This window comes from Rhinolophus ferrumequinum, chromosome 18, assembly GCF_004115265.2.
Source record: "Rhinolophus ferrumequinum isolate MPI-CBG mRhiFer1 chromosome 18, mRhiFer1_v1.p, whole genome shotgun sequence".
Classification (NCBI taxonomy): Eukaryota; Metazoa; Chordata; class Mammalia; order Chiroptera; family Rhinolophidae; genus Rhinolophus; species Rhinolophus ferrumequinum.
Genome location: NC_046301.1, coordinates 24,082,300 through 24,100,023, shown reverse-complemented (window position 1 = coordinate 24,100,023; position 17,724 = coordinate 24,082,300). Strand labels below are relative to the sequence as shown.

General features: G+C 37.5%; 2 protein-coding genes across 11 annotated transcripts in view; one reads left to right on the top strand and one right to left on the bottom strand.

Moving 5' to 3' along the window:
- The window catches only part of ARFIP1 (ADP ribosylation factor interacting protein 1), an 82,513-nt gene extending 75,447 nt beyond the window's left edge, over nt 1–7,066 (bottom strand). For 2 of the 7 annotated variants that reach the window (XM_033133556.1, XM_033133559.1), the window contains exon 1: nt 6,919–7,066. The gene's annotated coding sequence lies outside the window, so the exon portion shown is untranslated. Of the gene's footprint in view, nt 1–6,783 lie in introns of all 7 variants that reach the window. The other 5 variants (XM_033133553.1, XM_033133557.1, XM_033133558.1 and 2 more) reach the window with 4 other exon arrangements.
- Nucleotides 7,067–7,116: 50 nt separating this feature from the next.
- Nucleotides 7,117–16,256, top strand: TIGD4 (tigger transposable element derived 4). Of its 4 annotated transcripts, none has more exons than XM_033133551.1 (2): nt 7,117–7,243; nt 14,064–16,256. In XM_033133551.1, exon 2 carries the CDS (start codon nt 14,613–14,615, stop codon nt 16,149–16,151), a length of 1,539 nt encoding a protein of 512 aa, XP_032989442.1. In that variant the 5' UTR covers nt 7,117–7,243; nt 14,064–14,612; the 3' UTR covers nt 16,152–16,256. The 4 variants fall into 4 exon arrangements, with proteins under 4 accessions (XP_032989442.1, XP_032989440.1, XP_032989443.1 ...); XM_033133549.1 differs by having other exon boundaries at nt 7,235–7,432; XM_033133552.1 differs by lacking the exon at nt 7,117–7,243 and adding an exon at nt 12,401–13,765.
- The last annotated feature ends 1,468 nt before the right edge of the window (nt 16,257–17,724 follow it).

The following is a 17,724-nucleotide window of genomic DNA, read 5'->3' as shown; positions in this document are numbered from 1 at the left end:
AGTGGCAGTTGAACTACTACTATCTTAACTACTATATTTATAAATATCATTATTTAAAATCCTATATTCCAAAAATCCATGAACTGAAATCTTTAATAACATTAACTTCGCAATTCAATCAGTATTTAGGTGTCAGGCACGTAGCTAGGTCTTAGGGACTCAACAGTGAGCCCCAAAAGAAAATAAGACGTGCTCCCTGTCTTCGTGGCATTTGGAGGCAATGGAAGAGAAAGACAATCATATAATCACGCAAATAAATGTAAATTGCAACTGTGGTAAATGTACGTTACTACCTACTTTGGGAGTATTCCCTAAGGAAGCAAAACTTCAGTTGAGACATGAAGGAAGGCCATCAAGTGAAGTGAAAATAAAGAAAGAGTGGTCCAGACAGGGAGAAAACCATGTGTAAGGAAAGGTCTTGTAATGGAAAGGACTAAAAGGAGGCCAGCTTGGCTGAAATGGAGAGGTCAGCAGCACATGGTAAATGAGGAGGCTAGAGGGCTAAGCATTGTCACGGAGTTTCATTTTTACCCCAGAAGCAATGGGAAGCCATAAAAGGATTGAGGAGGAGGAGGGGAGAGTGACAATCAGATGTATGTTTCAAAATAAGTCACTGTGCCTTCGGGATGGATAACGGATTAGAGAAGGATGGATAGTAGGAGTGGGTAGACAAGAATGGAGGCTACTGTAGAAATTTCGGGCAAGATGATGGTAATACACTGAAGTGGTAGCAGTAGAAATGGGAAGAAGCACAGATTAAAGACATTTAAAAAGTAAAATTAATAGAACTTAACAGACTGGTTGTATCAGGAAGATGACTTATTAAGGATCACTCCTAGTTTTCTGGAGTTTACAACTGGAAAGATAATGTAGTCATTCACTTAAATAAGAAACAAAGAAAGAGGACCAACATTTTGGGGTTTTGGGGGGAGTGAGGGAGAAATCAGTTTAGTTTTAGACGTTGTATTTGAGATACCTTTAATATATTCAAGAGAGGCTGCCAACTAGATAGCAAGATACTCATATACAGGTCTAGAGCTCAAAGGGGATAGAAAACACTCATGCTCTTAGAAAAGCTATCATCTTTATCCTAGAAAAGCAGCTAACGATAATCCCCAAATATCCAAGAAAAACATTAGACTTTGACCATCTGGATTTAGTTAAAACAAAAAGCTAAGAGAGAACATGGCAATAATATTTTACCAGCTAAAACAAAAACTGGTGGGCTCCATGGGGACACAGATTTTTAAAATCTTGGTTCAATCGTATAGTAATTACATCACTAATTACATAGTATTTTATTAAAGTTTAAGAAGGACTGGCCAATGTTGTTGGAAATGATCTACACCCGCGCTGTCCAATGAAGTGGCCACTAGCCACAGGTGGCTACTGAGCACTGGCAATGTGCCGGATGTGACTAAGAAAATGAGTTTTTTAAAATCCTACTTTTAACCAATTTAAGTAGCCACATGTGGCTGGTGGCTATGGTATTAGCATGGGTTTTGAGCTTCCTCATGGATTTCATCTAATCCTCAACAACTACCTGTGAATTGACAGGCAGTAGGTGTGGGGAATAGTTTTCATTCCATCTGCTATTATTTTAATTTTTATTTCAAGAATATACAGAGGGTACAAAAACTGTATACACATTTTAAGAAAGGAAAACTATATTAAAATTGTAATACTCAGTATATATCTATAACAAGAGATGAATACAAGTCACATTTGACTTCTGCTGTTACAAGAGGTGCTCAAAGTGGTTACCATCAGCGTCCAGACACTTCTGATTATAGCGAACTACTGCTTGAGCAACGTTGACCAAAATGTCCACTTGTATACAATTTTTTGGCATGCCCGGTATATTACTTGTATAATTAAAACTATTTTTATTTTTAAAAGTAATTAATATTCCATATAGAAAAACTAGGAAATATGGAAAGAGGAAAATAAAAATAATCTGTAAACCTACCTTTAAGAAATAATCTATAATTAACATTAGCCATATAGAGAGTATCTACATTTTTAACCCTTTAGTTAGTAGTACCTACAGCACCAATGATCCAAGTTACTATCTTTGACTTCCAGCCATTATTTCTCTTCTACTTATGCCCATCCTCAAAAACCTTGGGAATCCTATTAGGTCGCCATCATCTCTAGAACTCTATCTCAAAACTACTAAGAATAAACATTTAATAGTCCACTTGCCTATCTTCCTTTCACCACTATCACATCACCCTCTTGCTACCAATGTCACACACTTTCATAGGAATCCAGGCCCTACCCTGCAATGTCCTGATACCATTTAGTCACTAGAGTGAAGAGTCCAAGCTTTGGAGTCAAGCAACTTTGGTTATGAGTTTTGTGGTTCTCCTTTCACTACTTGGGTGACCTTGGACTAATTATTCCTGCTGGTTTCTATACCTGATTCTTCCATTGTTAACAGAAAATAAGAATTCCTAATACACAGAGAGCATTTATAAAGCCTACCCAGAATAGCACTCAATAAATGACAACTATTATGGACTTCTCTGTGCCTAAAGCTGCCCTAGATGCTGAAGGTGGCACTCTGAAACAAAACAGGGATGGTCCTGGACATCCTAGAGGTCACAGGTCACTGGCTTAACCCCAAGGACTCTTTGCACCTGGGATTTGAATTCCTGACCCATCCCTTTATAGCACTTTAGCTATAAAACCTCAATTTCTTCCTTTCTAATATGGTAATGTTACCTGCTTTACCTACTCAACCTAACTGAAATAAAAGTAAAATGAGAATATACGTGAAAGTGCTTTGTAAATTATTACATGCTAAATAGACAAAAGGTATTAAACAAACAGTAATATATTCTTCTTCTCTAGAGCAAAGCTTTCCAACCAGTGTGCCAAGAATAGATTGCAGATGTGGTGAAATTGTTGACCGCCCCCTCCTCACCCCCTCAGGGAGCCAGGAAGGGCCTGGTTATAGCCTGTCATACAAATACAATCATTTTCTACGTGTGACACAATATAGAAAAGTTGGAAAACTTGCTCTAAAACACGACCTCATGCTAGCAGAAACGAGTTGGCCAACTCACTCCTTCCTCTGGATGAGTTAGGCCTCACCACCATGTGCAGTTCTTATGCTCCTGCTCCAAAGACAGTGTGTCAATCACCCAAAGAGGATCAAGTCTGAACATCAAAGAGCTGCTAGCCCAATGCTATCATAGATATACAAAAATGAAACAAAATAAAAACTCTTTGGTGATAATATGGCAAAGATATTGCCATATTTTCACAAAAGATTTGAGCAATTTCCAGCAACACCAGCCTATAACTATCCTAAGACAAAGGTTTAAAAGTAATGGGGTAGAGGGGGATAGAAGATGGAGGGAAGAAAAAGGACCAAACGAAAGAGAGAAAGAAAATACATACTTTTGTTTTGTAGAGAAGAGCTGGGAATCTGCAAGAGCTATTCAATGGCTTCCATGACTGCCTAAAGCTTGTAGCGACCAAAGTTAACAAGATCATTTTCACATTCTCTTGTTTTGTAGTTTTTTTCATACATCCTATAACTAATGCTGGTGCATATCTTTTAGACTGTCACGGTCCCTCATTAACCATCTTTCATATTATGTGGAACTAGTCTTGCCAGTCTGTACAAATATTTTTAGTTTTTCATCTATAGCCGTATTATCTTAAATTCACTGTTGACTTTACTCCTTACTCCATCCCAAATTTATCATTCTGGAATGTATCTATATCTCCAGACTTTCACAATGCCGAGTTTATTTATAACTTAAAACCTTTATTTTCACATTTTCCACCCCTCATGTCACAATACACACACAAACACACACACACACACACACACACACACACCACATACATACAGATTTATACCCATCCCCGTGGGAAGTCTATCAAATAACACCACAAATTTATTTCTTTTTGTCAGTATGACATTCAATCAGTGTTCATCCACTGAAGATAAAGGAAAAGATCTTCTTTTCTTAACATCTGATAGAAAATCAGGTGAGATACCCCGAACTCATCCCAAAAAAAGATGTAAAGGAAATACGGCAGAAGCAGTCTAGTGTAGCAGCTAAGAGCTCACAGACTGGAGTCAGACAACCTAGGTTCAATCCTATCTCCGCCAGTCTAACTCTGAGCAGATTAATTTAGCTCAGTTAATCATTTAGCTTCATTAGTAATCACTTAGTTTCTTCATTTATAAAAATGGGGATTTCTATAAAAATAAGGTTGTTGTATTAGATGAGATAATCATGTAAAGCACTTAGCATAATCCCTGGCATGCAATAAACAATCGAATGTTAATTGTTGTTATGGTGTTAGATATAATCTATCTTCTGACTTTGTCATTATATTAGAAGGAAACTAAGTTAGCATAATCTACTCTTTATAAAGTTATGTTTTCTGCACCTACAAGTAAGAATGCTAGACAGAGAGAAAATTATTTTATTTTGTGAGCAGAAGAAACTGATTACTCTATATGGATTCTTATTTTATTTTGTGAGCAGAAGAAACTGGTTACTCTATATGGATTACTCTATATATAGAGCTGTATAGGTCTCTTCAAGTTCTAACATTCTATGAAACAAGGGTCAAACATTTAGAACTTCAATCCTTGATCTACAAACACTTCACAACCAAAGCAGTATGTTCAAATACGCACTTTAGACTTACATTAAGTTTGGAAGGATACAACTTATTCACAAGAGAAAATGATCCTTAATATACCTAATGTAGAATAGAGAGAAAGAGGATTTCAAGATAAGCAGCAACACACTGAAATGTTTCACTAGTGAAACATTTTATTTGTCCTTTCTAGCAAAGCCAAGGCACTAGATGCCTCAAGTGACAAACAAGAAAATGAAAGCAAAATACAACCAGAATTTAAATTTTTTACACTAAATTGTATCTAGCAGGTTGGTGATATTTAATAGGTATTTAAAAAATAATAAACATATTAATTTATAAATCCACTGGATCTCCATAGCATTGGCCACAAACAGCTATACCTAAAAAGAAACCTCAAAACCGCAAATCAGGAACTGAAGTAGGCAGTCTTACTTCCTTCTCTAGGTGTAGGAAGGAATTTAGAAACACTGACATTTTGTAAGAGATTTCAGTATAAAGCTAGAATCTCTGCATTCTACTCGCCCAAAACAAGCTGTTTACAATTTGAAAAACAGCCCCACAAAAAGTTTTCATTATCTTTAATAAGACACCAACATGTGGTTACATATCTGGAGGTTACATATCTCATATATACACACTTTATATATATATATATATATATATATATACACACACACACATATATATGTATGTATATATGTATATATATGTATGTGTGTATATATGTATATATGTATATATTTTATATACATATATACATATACAATTTGGAGGTTATATATCTCCTTTGAGAATTTGATTTAAAAAAAATGGATTCGCCCCCCCTCACTCCCACCCCCACCCCAAATGCACCTTTTTGCTCTTAATTTCAGGGTTGGGGAATGAGTCAGACCACATAAACGATGTACCCCAAGACACAGCCCAGGATTAACATAATTTATTAATTTGAAAAAGTAACTGAGATAGAGATTTTAATCCAGAAAATAAGATTAGAAATATTTTCTACTGTTACAGATAATAAGTGTCAGACGGTAGTTGGGAGAGGGTGTTGGTCATTTTAAGCAAAGAAAACAAACACAGGACAAACGGAAGAAAAGGGGAATTAAAACAGTACTAATAAAACTGTGTTGTAATCACTCAGGGATAGTAGCAGTGAAATGGCCAATTCCTGCAACCTTAACAGAGGACTGATTTAAAGGTAAGCAATTCCGGTGCACAGTTCCATGCCCACGAAGTTAATTAAATGACAAACGTGAACACAACCTTGCAGGTGAAAGGACACGTTTAGGAAAAGTCTTGCAAATCTTCCATTTTTCCTTACCAAATAACAGTTAGAGGACTTATATACTTTAGTTGAAAACTAAGTGAGGGGAACAGAAATCCTAAAAGTGGGGGTGGCTCAAGGATTTGCAGGAAGTTAAACTACAAACTTTTTGAGATCAAAGGGCTCAACAGGGAGATAAGAACAAAACAAAGGAAGTAATAATAAAGGGAAAAAGCCTCCAGAAACTGTTCTTTAAAATAATAATAATTTTTAAAAAACTCTTTCCTTTTCCTAGACACGTAAACAGTAGTAACTTGGCAAAGAGGAACAGACAAGAAGACGACAGCACAACTTCCTTCCCGAACGCCAGCATTCCTTGGACGTCCCCAGCAGCACAGTCAGGCTTGGGACACTTCCTAAGCAAGGCTCCTCTCTGCACCACAGCCCGACGAACCTCTCGGGGGGACTATCCCTATCTCCCTTCCTCTCACTGAGGGAGAGAGGAAGCGGAGGGATGCAGGGAGACAAGAGAAATGAAGGCTGGACACAAAACTTGACGGTGCCCCATTCCGAGACTTAGTCGAGGAAGACGTGGATCCTGCAACCCCTTTTCGCATCCAGTGCAGGCAAAGCCAAAAGGGTTGCCGCCCTGGAAGGACCAGCCCTCCCTCTTCCTCCGGCTGTTTCAGCGGACACACTCAGGGGGACAGGAGGATCGAAGGGGCAGAAACCAAAGGCCGAATACTTGGGCAGATATGGTACAGACTAAGGATAAAACTGCCCTGTGAAAGTCCGGAACCTCAAAGGCAACGTGTCCGCCACCGCCAACTACGTCAGACTAGTCCTCCCCCGTCTCTTGCCAGGTGGGCCAGCTCCGCCCTCACCTGTCCGCTGGGAACCCGGCAGCTCTCACGTCGAGGATTATCTTTGCCACTGCTCTCTGGAATCGTCTCAACCCTGAGAAGAAGTGAGCGGAAACGCGACGGGGTACTTTTCCTCTTTCCCCTCCCCCCACGCACCTCGGCTCCTCTGGGGCGGGGAGCAACTGCAGCTGTCACAGCCTCACACTGACCAACCGCCGAGGACACAGACCGGCGATCTTCCAACCCGGCCTACGACACCAGCACCGAGAGGAGCGTAGCCGGAAGTGAGGAGACCGGAAGTAGCGCTGTCCAGGGCCCTGGACGGCCTCTCTCTCCCTCAATCTCGCCCGGCCCGGCCACGTCTCTATGGTGCCAGCGCTCCTCCCACAAGGCCCCCTCCGCCCCTCTCCAGAGGCTGGCCCCGCCCCTCCACTGCGGCCTTAGCAACCACATCCGGGGCTCCGCTGCTGCCGTTGCCCGGGTAATTTTCTAGCTGTGGCGGAATCACCGAGGTGTGCCGGGGTTCCCATACACCTGCCAGAGCTGGGAGCTTGCGGAAGGGCGCGCGGGCCTGATCTAGAGAGGTCGCAGGTCTTCAGGAGCCCTCAGCAGTCCTTCTTTCTCACGCACACACCCCAGCCTCATGCGTTAGGCGTCCCCCCAACAGACGGTGAGCCGGTGGCGGGAGGGTGGAGGTGGACGTAGCTCACCGCCACGCATGTCACCGGAGAACCAAAGCTTCTTTCTAGCTGCGGGGTAGCGCGGAGGTTACTCCAGTCCCACGGGGGAGTGGAAGTGTGCAGGGAAGGCGGGGTTAAGGGAGCAGACGGGATGCAGGCACCTTCCCTCACTTCTTCAGTGCCTAAAGAGCGCCCCCTCCGGCTACGTCACTCATGCCCACCCCTTTCAGGAAGACCAGACCCCCACGCCTGGCGTCTCTGAGTTCTTGTTACTTGCTCCTTCTTTGTGATCACTTTCTGCTCTGCTCGCTCGCTGATAGTGGATCCCCGGTACTTTTCTTTCCTGCTCTTCTTTTTTTATCCAGACGACCGATTTCTGCTTTCTTGCTCGCCCTGTTATTTCGTAAGTAGATGACTACTCTGTCTACAGAAACCGCTGACAATCCCTTCTGTCAGAGGCCTTTGTCGTTTCCTAAGTCGAGGCCCCAGGCTGTACTTCGGGTGGTCTCCCTAGCCCCGGCACTGAATGGAAGGAATATATGGCTCCGCAGTGGTGCCAGGCATACCTGAAACTCATTTACATACAGTTGATCCATCCACACACATCTCCCTTCAAGGTGCTGGACTGCTTTCCCTTTGACAGCCGTGGATGCTCTTTTTTGCCGCCATTTCACTTGTAGAAATGTGAAGGCTAACAGTGCCCTCCATAGGGTTTACTTTTTTTGGTACTTCTCACCTGCCTTTACTTGTCACATTAGTTGACAAGACACTTTTAATAACTAAATGCCCAAAGGCAAAACTCTGCCTCTACAAATTTCTGGGGAATTTCAGCCCAGTGGACAGTATATCCCTGTACCGATATCTTCCCCATATCTGTGAATAGTGAATACCCAAGACACCACAAATGTTTCAAAAGTAAAATAACAGTATTTATTGTCTGAGATCTCCAGGACACCTCTTCTGACAAAAAACAGTACTTAAATCCCAAATATAAATTTGTGTATAATGGGCCCTTATCTTCAATGGTTCTATCCTTAAAAGAAAAGACCAAATAAATATGCCAAGTCACTCAAACTGCAACTTCAGTTCCATAACTTATTGTGGACTCTGCTGTTCAAAGCCATCCTGTTAGTCTTCTCAATAATAACAGGATCCCAATTAAAATAATTACTGCTCTTACTGTGTAGGAACAGAATGGAATTCAGTAGCTAGTGTACAAGTGTTATTCTTAGGGTTTCAAAAGGGTGAGTAGGAGGTGGTAGAGCGCAGGGGTGCTTGACTGATGTGTACTGAACTGTTTGAGCTGGCTGATGCTTTAAGGATTCCTGCTGGCTCTCCTGAGTTTGGGGATGCACAGTTTACTACAATTAGTCTAACTATTAGTCTGTTACACTGAGAGATGTTTCTTATGTTAGAAAGGTGGACACTTGCTTTCGTTGTTAGCTGGATGGTTTTCTTGGAAGCTGCTGATGTTTTTGATAGAGATTCTGATGGAACTACTTGGAAGTAATGCTAACTTCTTCTTGATGAAGGTACTATGAATCATGTTAGGTACCTTTTAGTCTAGTGTGATTCTGGTACTGTGTATGATTAGTCCTCATACATAGTGTATGCTCTGCAAAGCTATACAGAGGATTCATCTTCCCATGACTTCTGCTGCCCCAAGGGAAATTAGAATGTAGATTGGCTTGAAGAAAACACAGGAAGCTACTTCAGCTAGTGATAGAAAACTGAAATTCTAGCACTTTCTTAGGGAAAAGGAAGCAATAACAGGTATTCTGTGGATATGGGGGAAAATTTTCATTCTAACTAAAAGATCTGATTTTCGATCTAACCCTGCTTAGACGGAGATTTTTTCCCCTTCCCTCTTCCCTCCCTCCTTCCTTCCTTTTTCCTATCTTCCTTTCTTTCTTTATTTCTTCCTTACCTCCCTCTTTTCCTCCCTTCTCTCCCTGCCTCCCTCCTTTTGCTCCCTCCTTCCCTTCCTTCCTTCCTTTCTTCCTTTTTTCTCTTTCTTTCCCTAGAGCTTAGGGAATTCTGCCTGCCCATTCTCTTCCTATTATCTATTAGGAAGAATAGATAATAACTTCTCTCAGTTGGCAATTATGTTTGGAGAGGTAAGAAAAAGAGAATAGCTGCCTGCCATATATGCGTATGATGGGGATTTTCTACTTATGTACCTTTGCACTATTATTGGCTATTATTCAGCTTTCAAAAAATCGAGTACCATTTATTCCTTTGGCTCGAGGAGAACTCTCTCAGCCTATCTTTCATTTATTGACCAGGAAGGAAATGATGCAACAGATTCAAGGATATTGTTAATATTCCTTTCTGAATGAAGCAAATGTGCATGCGACCTTTTCTCTGTGCTTTAGATTTTGAACATTGATACTGCTTATCAATATCACTTCCTCAAGAGAAAGAGGAAGATGCTGCCTTTAGATCTTTTCTGGGGGGATTCTGGAAATGTCGCAATAATTTCATCACTCTTTATCAACATCTCCCTTTTTATGGAGAGATATTTGTTGTTGATTGCACACTGTAATTCTCTGGAAACAAACCCTTTATTAGAGGATAATGATTAATGGAACATTCAAAAAAAAAAGCCCATGAATAGTAGAATGAGTAGAACATAAGAGTAGAAATTATTTTCACTACGAAGAGATAAAAACTGAACTTATTCATAATTACATTACCTAGAGTTAATATTCAACATTTTGGTTAATGTCTTTCTCCCATGTTTATATATTTGTCTTCATTTATTTAACAAATTGTTACTGAGAGCTTTCTATTTGCTGAGCAGTAAGCACTGTAAGAATAGCCATGAGTCTCTGGGCTCATGTAACTTTCAATGTATGTTGTATTTGTTGGCATACAGTTTTGTATTTTGCTTTTTTCACTTAATATGTTATAGAATTTTCCTCATATCAAATATTCTCCTGTAATGGCTCAGTAGTATTTTAGCATATAGATTTTCCTGAATTTATTTGCCTAAGACTTTTGGTTACACATTTAGGTTATTTCCAGTTTTGTCTATAATTATAAAACAACAACATGAAGAATATTCTAGTATGGTAGAGTTCTAAGATGACTTCCAATGACCCTCACCTTGTATAATTTCGTCCCCTTGCAGACATAATAGAATATCATTCCCTTGATTATTTTATATTACATGCAAAAGGAATTTTGTAGATGTAATTAAGGTTATTAATCAGTTGACTTTGAGTTAATCAAAAGGGTGAGCCAGAACTGATTTCCTTTGGCCTTTTAAGAGCAGAGAGTTTTCTCCTGTTGGTGGCAGCAGAGGAAGTCAGAGAGTTTGGCAGCATGAGAGAGACTTGACATGAGGAAGGTTCTCTGTTGCTGAAAAGGCAAGCACTGGATATAGGCCTCTAGGAGCTGAGAGCAATCTCTGCTGACAGTCAACAAAAAACCAGGGACCTTAGTCCTAAGGCCTCAAGGAGCTAAAATCTGCAAATAACCTGAATGACCTCGGAAGCTGATTCTTCCCCAGAGCCTCCAGATAAGAGCCCTGCCTGACTGACATCTTGATTTCTCCCTTGTGAGACCCTAAGCCGAGGACCCAGTTGAGCCACCTGGATTTCTGACGTACAGGACTGAGATAATAAATGGCTATTGTTTGAAGCCACTAAATGTGTGATCATTTCTTCTGTAGTAATAGAAAATGAATACATTTGTAAGCTCGATTTTTTACATCTATAATTATTCTTTTGGGATAATAGCCTAGGTATGGAACTGCTGGACAAAAGTTATGCACATTTTAAAGGTTTTTATATCATATTGCTAATTTGCCCTCCATAAGCTTTGTACCAAATTATATGTCTATGTTTCTGCATCCTGGTAAACACTAGATACCATTCTAATAGGCAAAAACAAAAACAAAAAGGTATCTTCTATTTTGAAAGAAGATTTACATTGCTCTTATTCACAGTCGAGTTGACCATTGTTTTCTTAATTTGGGGTTCAGTTGGTAAGTCCTTTTTAGTGAATGCCTATTCTTTAGTTAGTTTTACTGTTCACATAGAGAAAATAGTCCCGAACATATAGTACAGCATTTCTCTGCCATAATATTTTCAAGGGGTAGAATGATTAACGAGCTTAATTGAGAGAATGTGTACTTCTGAGAAATATTAGCAGCTGTCATAATTCCTGCAAAAAATATCCCAGATGTTATACTGTAGGAGAATAGAAAATGTCAGCTTCATTTTTTAGGCAGAAGGTGCCTTATTCTTTTCTAGGGAAAAAGTCTAGCTTGTCTGATTTGGCATTAGAAATGTGATTGTTTCAGGAATGACGATATATTGTATCTTACCGTGGAAAATTACAGCTTTGACTACTATTTTAGAAGGAAATATATACCATTAACTATCAGAAAAAAACTAATTATTTTCCTAAATAAACATATCACTGTTTTCAATTTGATCAAGATAACCAGTAATCTCTGATTATGTATATTACATTGCTTTATTTGGGACGGGGTAAAGGAGAAAATTCAAGTTACTTTTTCTGTAATCCTTGTTATTTGAGATGATAGGGTTTCTTTCTAACAAGTGAAGTAAGACAGAAGGAATAAAGAAAAAAAGAAAGGAGGAAAGAACAAAAGAAAGAAGGGAGAGAGAAGTTGGGAGATTACAGAGTAGTTTTGCTTGGTTCTTACTACCTCAATTTCTGGATTGGTGTCTTCCTAATAAGAACAAGATACTTCAAAATTTTTATTTTGAAATAATTGTAGATTTAAAAGAAATTGCAGAAAGAGATATAGGAGATCCCATATATGAACAAGATTTCTTTTTTTTAGTTGAATGGTCAAATATTATTTACTTAAAAAGTTAACCCTCCGTAGGTTGCTATTTGTGTTCAAAGAATTCATAACGGCCTGCTCTTTTATGGAGGCCTGACATTGCTTTTTTTGTTTGTTTGTTAGGTTTGGTTAGGCATCAAAAATCAAAATGCTGACTTGGCTTGGTGCTAGGGGCATAGAATGTGTAACTAGTATCAGAGGAGGCTACATCAGTGTGATTCAAGGACCCTATAATATAGGGAAAAAATGGTAAACTAGATATTAGAAAGCCTGGATTCTGGACTGCATTCAACTACATTATAACTATATGAGCTTTGAAATCCATTTTCACCTTTCTCCTGAGTTGTTTTGAATATAGGAAGTAAAGCAGTTTGGAAACTAAAGCCTAGGCTATCATAATTATTATTGAGACAATTTTGCAGTAATAAGAACTCCTTTACTGGTTGTAATTCCAATGATACAAATTACTTCTTTGATTTGGACAACAAAGGCAGAGGAATTCAGATAAGAAGTTTTTTTCAAAAAATTTGCAAAAAAAAGCATGTGTCATCTTGGAACTTGGGAGGACAGAGAGAAAAACTGGAAGGATGGAGTGCCCACACTATTTCATACAGCAATAACACCCACTCATCAAATTAGCTTATTAGCCTGGCCTACAGTAGGCCAGAAGCCTATAGGTAGGGGAAACCCGACCTGGGAAGGTAGGGGCAAGCCCATGTAGGTCCTGTGACTGTACTCACAGTACAGTTCGGTTTAAGAAGCTCAGATCTAGCATATATTGTAAATATGTGAATTTCTAGATTTACACAGCCAAAGGGACATTAGAGAGAAGGTAATGATGAGATCATCACCAAATATTTATTGAACACCTTGTAAGGTGCTAAATACTCTGCTAAGTGCTTTACACTTTCTCATTGAATCCCATTGAATGGGCAATAACTCTATGAGTAGGTGCTACAGTTAACCCCTATTTTACAAATAAGGAAGCTTAGGTCAAGTGATTGAGTACCCAGGATCACGTAAGCACTAAGTGGCAGGGTCACTTGTCAATTCAAGTGTGTCTGCCCCAAAACCTATATCCTCACACGATAAGCCCATGGTCTCTCTCCTTCCTTTTTGTCTAGGTCTTTTTCTACATTACATCCTCTTAATCATTTGTTTACTTCTATGCATTTTGTCAACTATTTCTGGCCTCTGTGCATCTAGCTAATGTGTCAAAGTGATGTAAAAGTTACTAGGTTTTTAAGCTTTTAGATAGAATAAGATTTAGATTTTTAAACTATGTAATGAAATTACTTGATTTGATTTTTTAATTGAAGCATTTTCTAGTAGACTCCTATAAAGGAGACACTGACTCCCGCGTACTATTAAAAGTTGAACCTCGTGACTACTGTCTGACTATGTTTTTCTTTTAGAGAAGTCGGAGGGGGCAGTCTGTGACTTCATGTAAAAAATAGCCACCAAAGATCTATCCAGCACCATTTTTAGTTCTTTAATTTTGGTAAGCCCACATTTTCAAAACAGATTAAATTTGTCTGGTTTATTTTGGAAGTATATATTACAAAGCATTCAAAGGCAAGTGAGAATTCAAATGCACAGAGCAGAGCTAAAGAGCTTTTTGCAGAGGCGCTTTAGTGGGTAAGCATTTCTCTTGCTTTGGTTACTGTATTTTCAGAAACGTAGTCCCATATTTTTAACATTAAAAGCATAACTAACTAGTATAAATATTCTTTTTGATATTCCATTGACATATTGCTAAAAATGCTGTTTGTTTGTTGTTGTTGTTTTACGTTTTCAAGAGACAGAAGATACACTGTCAAGCCCTAGAAGGATTCTACCATTTTCTTCTCTACCCTGAAGAGACTTGGATATTAAAGGGTAACATTTTGCATGAAAATTTCTGAATGCTTTTTCTTCTTATCTCTGAGGCCTTCTGTGGAGAATTAATAGGAAGTTGAATGCGCGAATGGATAAAATGGATCGTCTTAAAGGATTGACATTCCAAAAATATATCAGCAGGACTGGACAGGTTTGACATAATGAGATTTCTATTTTAGTTTGACTTTTGGAACTCGGAATAAACTATAAACTGAGCTACACACAGTCTTGGGAAGGAAATTTCTCTTCTAAACTATTCTAGCGGCATATAACATTTTTCTTATTTAGAGCCTTTGAAAAAAATCTATTTAGTTATCAATTTCCAGAGGAATAAGATGATTAGACATATACCAACTTTTAATATATAAAGTGGGATATAAAGCAGCAATTTATGTCTTACTGGGAAAAAACTTTAATTAAAGAAATAGACAACAGGAAGAGGAGAAATCTCTGTATAAGCACTGGCTGAGATGGCAGAGGCTTCTGTGGATGGTTCAACTCTTCCCGTAACAGTGAAGAAAAAGAAAAGTCTATCCATTGAAGAAAAGATCGACATCATAAATGCTGTAGAAAGTGGCAAGAAAAAAGCAGAGATTGCAGCTGAATATGGAATAAAGAAAAATTCATTGTCTTCTATTATGAAGAATAAAGACAAAGTTCTAGAAGCCTTTGAATCTCTGAGATTTGATCCAAAGAGAAAAAGACTGAGAACTGCTTTTTACACAGATCTGGAAGAAGCATTGATGAGGTGGTATAGAATTGCTCAGTGTCTAAATGTACCAGTTAATGGTCCAATGCTGCGTCTGAAAGCTAATGATTTTGCTCAGAAACTGGGACATAATGATTTTAAGTGCAGTAATGGTTGGCTGGATCGCTTTAAATCCAGGTATGGTTTAGTATTCAGAGCTCAACCTGTAGAAGCTACAGGTGTATCAGTAGACCCTTCAACTGTCTGGCACCAAAATGTACTTCCTTATTATTTAAATGATTATCATCCTAAAAATGTTTTTAATATAAAAGAGACTGGGCTGCTTTATCGAATGTTACCTACGAATACATTTGCATTTAAAGGAGAAACATGCTCAATTGGGAAGTTATGCAAAGACAGAATAACTCTGATGGTTGGGACAAACATGGATGGCTCAGAGAAACTTCCTTTACTGATCATTGGAAAAAACAGAAATCCACATTGTTTCAAAGGTATAAAATCATTGCCTGTGTATTATGAAGCTAACAGAATGGCATGGATGACCTCAGATGTATTTGAACAATGGATGAGGAAGCTTGATGAGAAATTTCAAGCCCAGCAACGAAGAGTGGTGATTTTTGTTGATTCTTTTCCTGCACATCCAGAGGTAAAGAACCTAAAGTCCATTGAGTTAGCATTTTTTCCATCATGTTTATCTTCCAAATTTATAGCTATGAAACAAGGTGTTATTAAAAGCCTTAAAATCAAATATCGACATTGTCTTATCAAGAAATTTTTAAGTTCTGTTGAAGGCAGTAAAGAATTTACATTTTCCCTACTAGATGCAGTTGATACGTTGCATCTCTGTTGGAGGGCTGTATCCCCAGAGATTATTGTTAAGAGCTATGAAGAGGCAGGATTTAAATCTCAGCAGGGAGAAAGTGACAAAACAAATGCAGAGACGGAGAGGGGTCTTGATTTGGTTGCTCATGCCCAAGCAGCAGGAGTGGAATTTCCTGAAGGTTTATCTATAGAAGAGTACGCTGCCCTGGACGATGATTTGGAGACCTGTGAAGCAGCACCAGATGGTGATACGGTGTGGACCAAAGAAAGTAAATCAGAAGAAAGTGGATTTTATACTTCTGACGAAGAAGATGATGGAGGAACTGTGGGAACTGAACTCCCTTTACCATCAAAAAATGAGGCAATAACTGCTTTAGATACTCTTAAAAATTTTCTTAGAAGTCAAGATATGAATGATGGGCTTCATAATTCTTTAGCAGACCTTGAAATTTTTATTAACTCTTTATCATCTAAGTAATTACTTATTGTACAACATCTGAAGAGTAATAGCTTTTCCTGATGTATTTTACTATATGAGATATGTAAAGGGAAAATACCACTTAAATATAAAAAAATGAAAAACTAGTAATCTTTGGTTTAATTGCAAAGGTCTTTGGTCTGAAAAGCAAAGTTCCCTAGGTAGATTAAATAATGATTAAATAAGTAAAAAGTTTGAATTTAAATTTAGCAAGATTCTGGAAAGTAGAAATGTGTTTCAGAGGTCTTGTACTTATAATAAAATATATGGTTAAAAAATAAAAAACTCTCCAGCTATCTGATTCATACAGGGTGAACTGGTGTTGCTATTTTCTCTCTCTCTCTCTCTTTTTTTTATGTTCAGATCATGTTCCAGAATATTTTACTTTATCTACCTCATCTAAGAAACAAAATATCTATTATTGTTTATCTATTTTTATAAATAACATATATATGCCATATATATTCTAACTAGACTCATAGGTGTCAAGTATTAACTTTAAATTACTTAATGTTTCTCATAATCTTCTTAATAAGAATAATATTCCTAATTAGAAATTAAGAAAAACTACTGAAAATAAAATCTGAACTAATTATACACCAAAATGATTAAAAATTTATGTCTTAACTATTTTCAATTTATTTCTGTATAAGGTTAAACAAAAGACTATGACTTTAACAGATATTTGTCATCGATAACCAGAAGGTGATATGGATTCTTCCTAAATATTTGTATGTATATGTTTGTATCTGATAGAAAAATACATTATTGAAACACTTATTAAATTCTTATAATATTTATATTTTAATAAGACTACTCTCAAAAGTATATCTGAGGATTACATATCCTGTTACTAGAAAAGAAAATATATGATTCTTAGAGAATTTTCTAATTTTAACAGCTGAAACTTATGATCTGTAATATTTAATATTTTCTTGATTTTACTGAATTTTATTTTCAGGAAAAACTACGTGTCCTTTCAGCATATTCTAATGTATTTAATCCCTCTCCCACCCATCTATGGTAACATTTTGGATTAAATTTCTTTTTGAGAAAGTTTTATCTACAGAATGTTTTAAAATATTGTATGAAATTATTTACTCTTTATACATAAAATAGTCTTTAAACAGTAGAAATACAACAATGTGACAGACTTTTCTATTGTTAAATTTTATGCTTATTTAACTTATTATAGCTAATTTAGGGTCCTCTTTGAAAAATATTTTGAAAAATGTAAAATGTTATACAAATTGTTTTTATTATGAATTATTATTAGTCTGCCAACAAAAGACACATTTGGAAGGAAATATTTATAGAAAGTATTTTTATTTTTTACTATCGATTTACTCTGTTTTGAGATTTAGTAATAGGAAGCCTTAAAAATGTATTAATAAAGTTTCTTTTAGAGTGAAATATACATGTATACATTTCATCCAAGTTAAGCCCAATCAAAATCCCAATGTAGGTTTGTTGAAAACTGCTAATAAATATTATGTATCAATATCGAAAAATTTTGAGAAAAATATTGATTATTTGACCTACCAGAAGTTTAAACAATATGGTATAGGTCATC

What these genes read in the sequence shown, in the direction of transcription:
- TIGD4 (XM_033133551.1), top strand. Translation starts at nt 14,613, where the DNA reads ATGGCAGAGGCTTCTGTGGATGGTTCAACTCTTCCCGTAACAGTGAAG.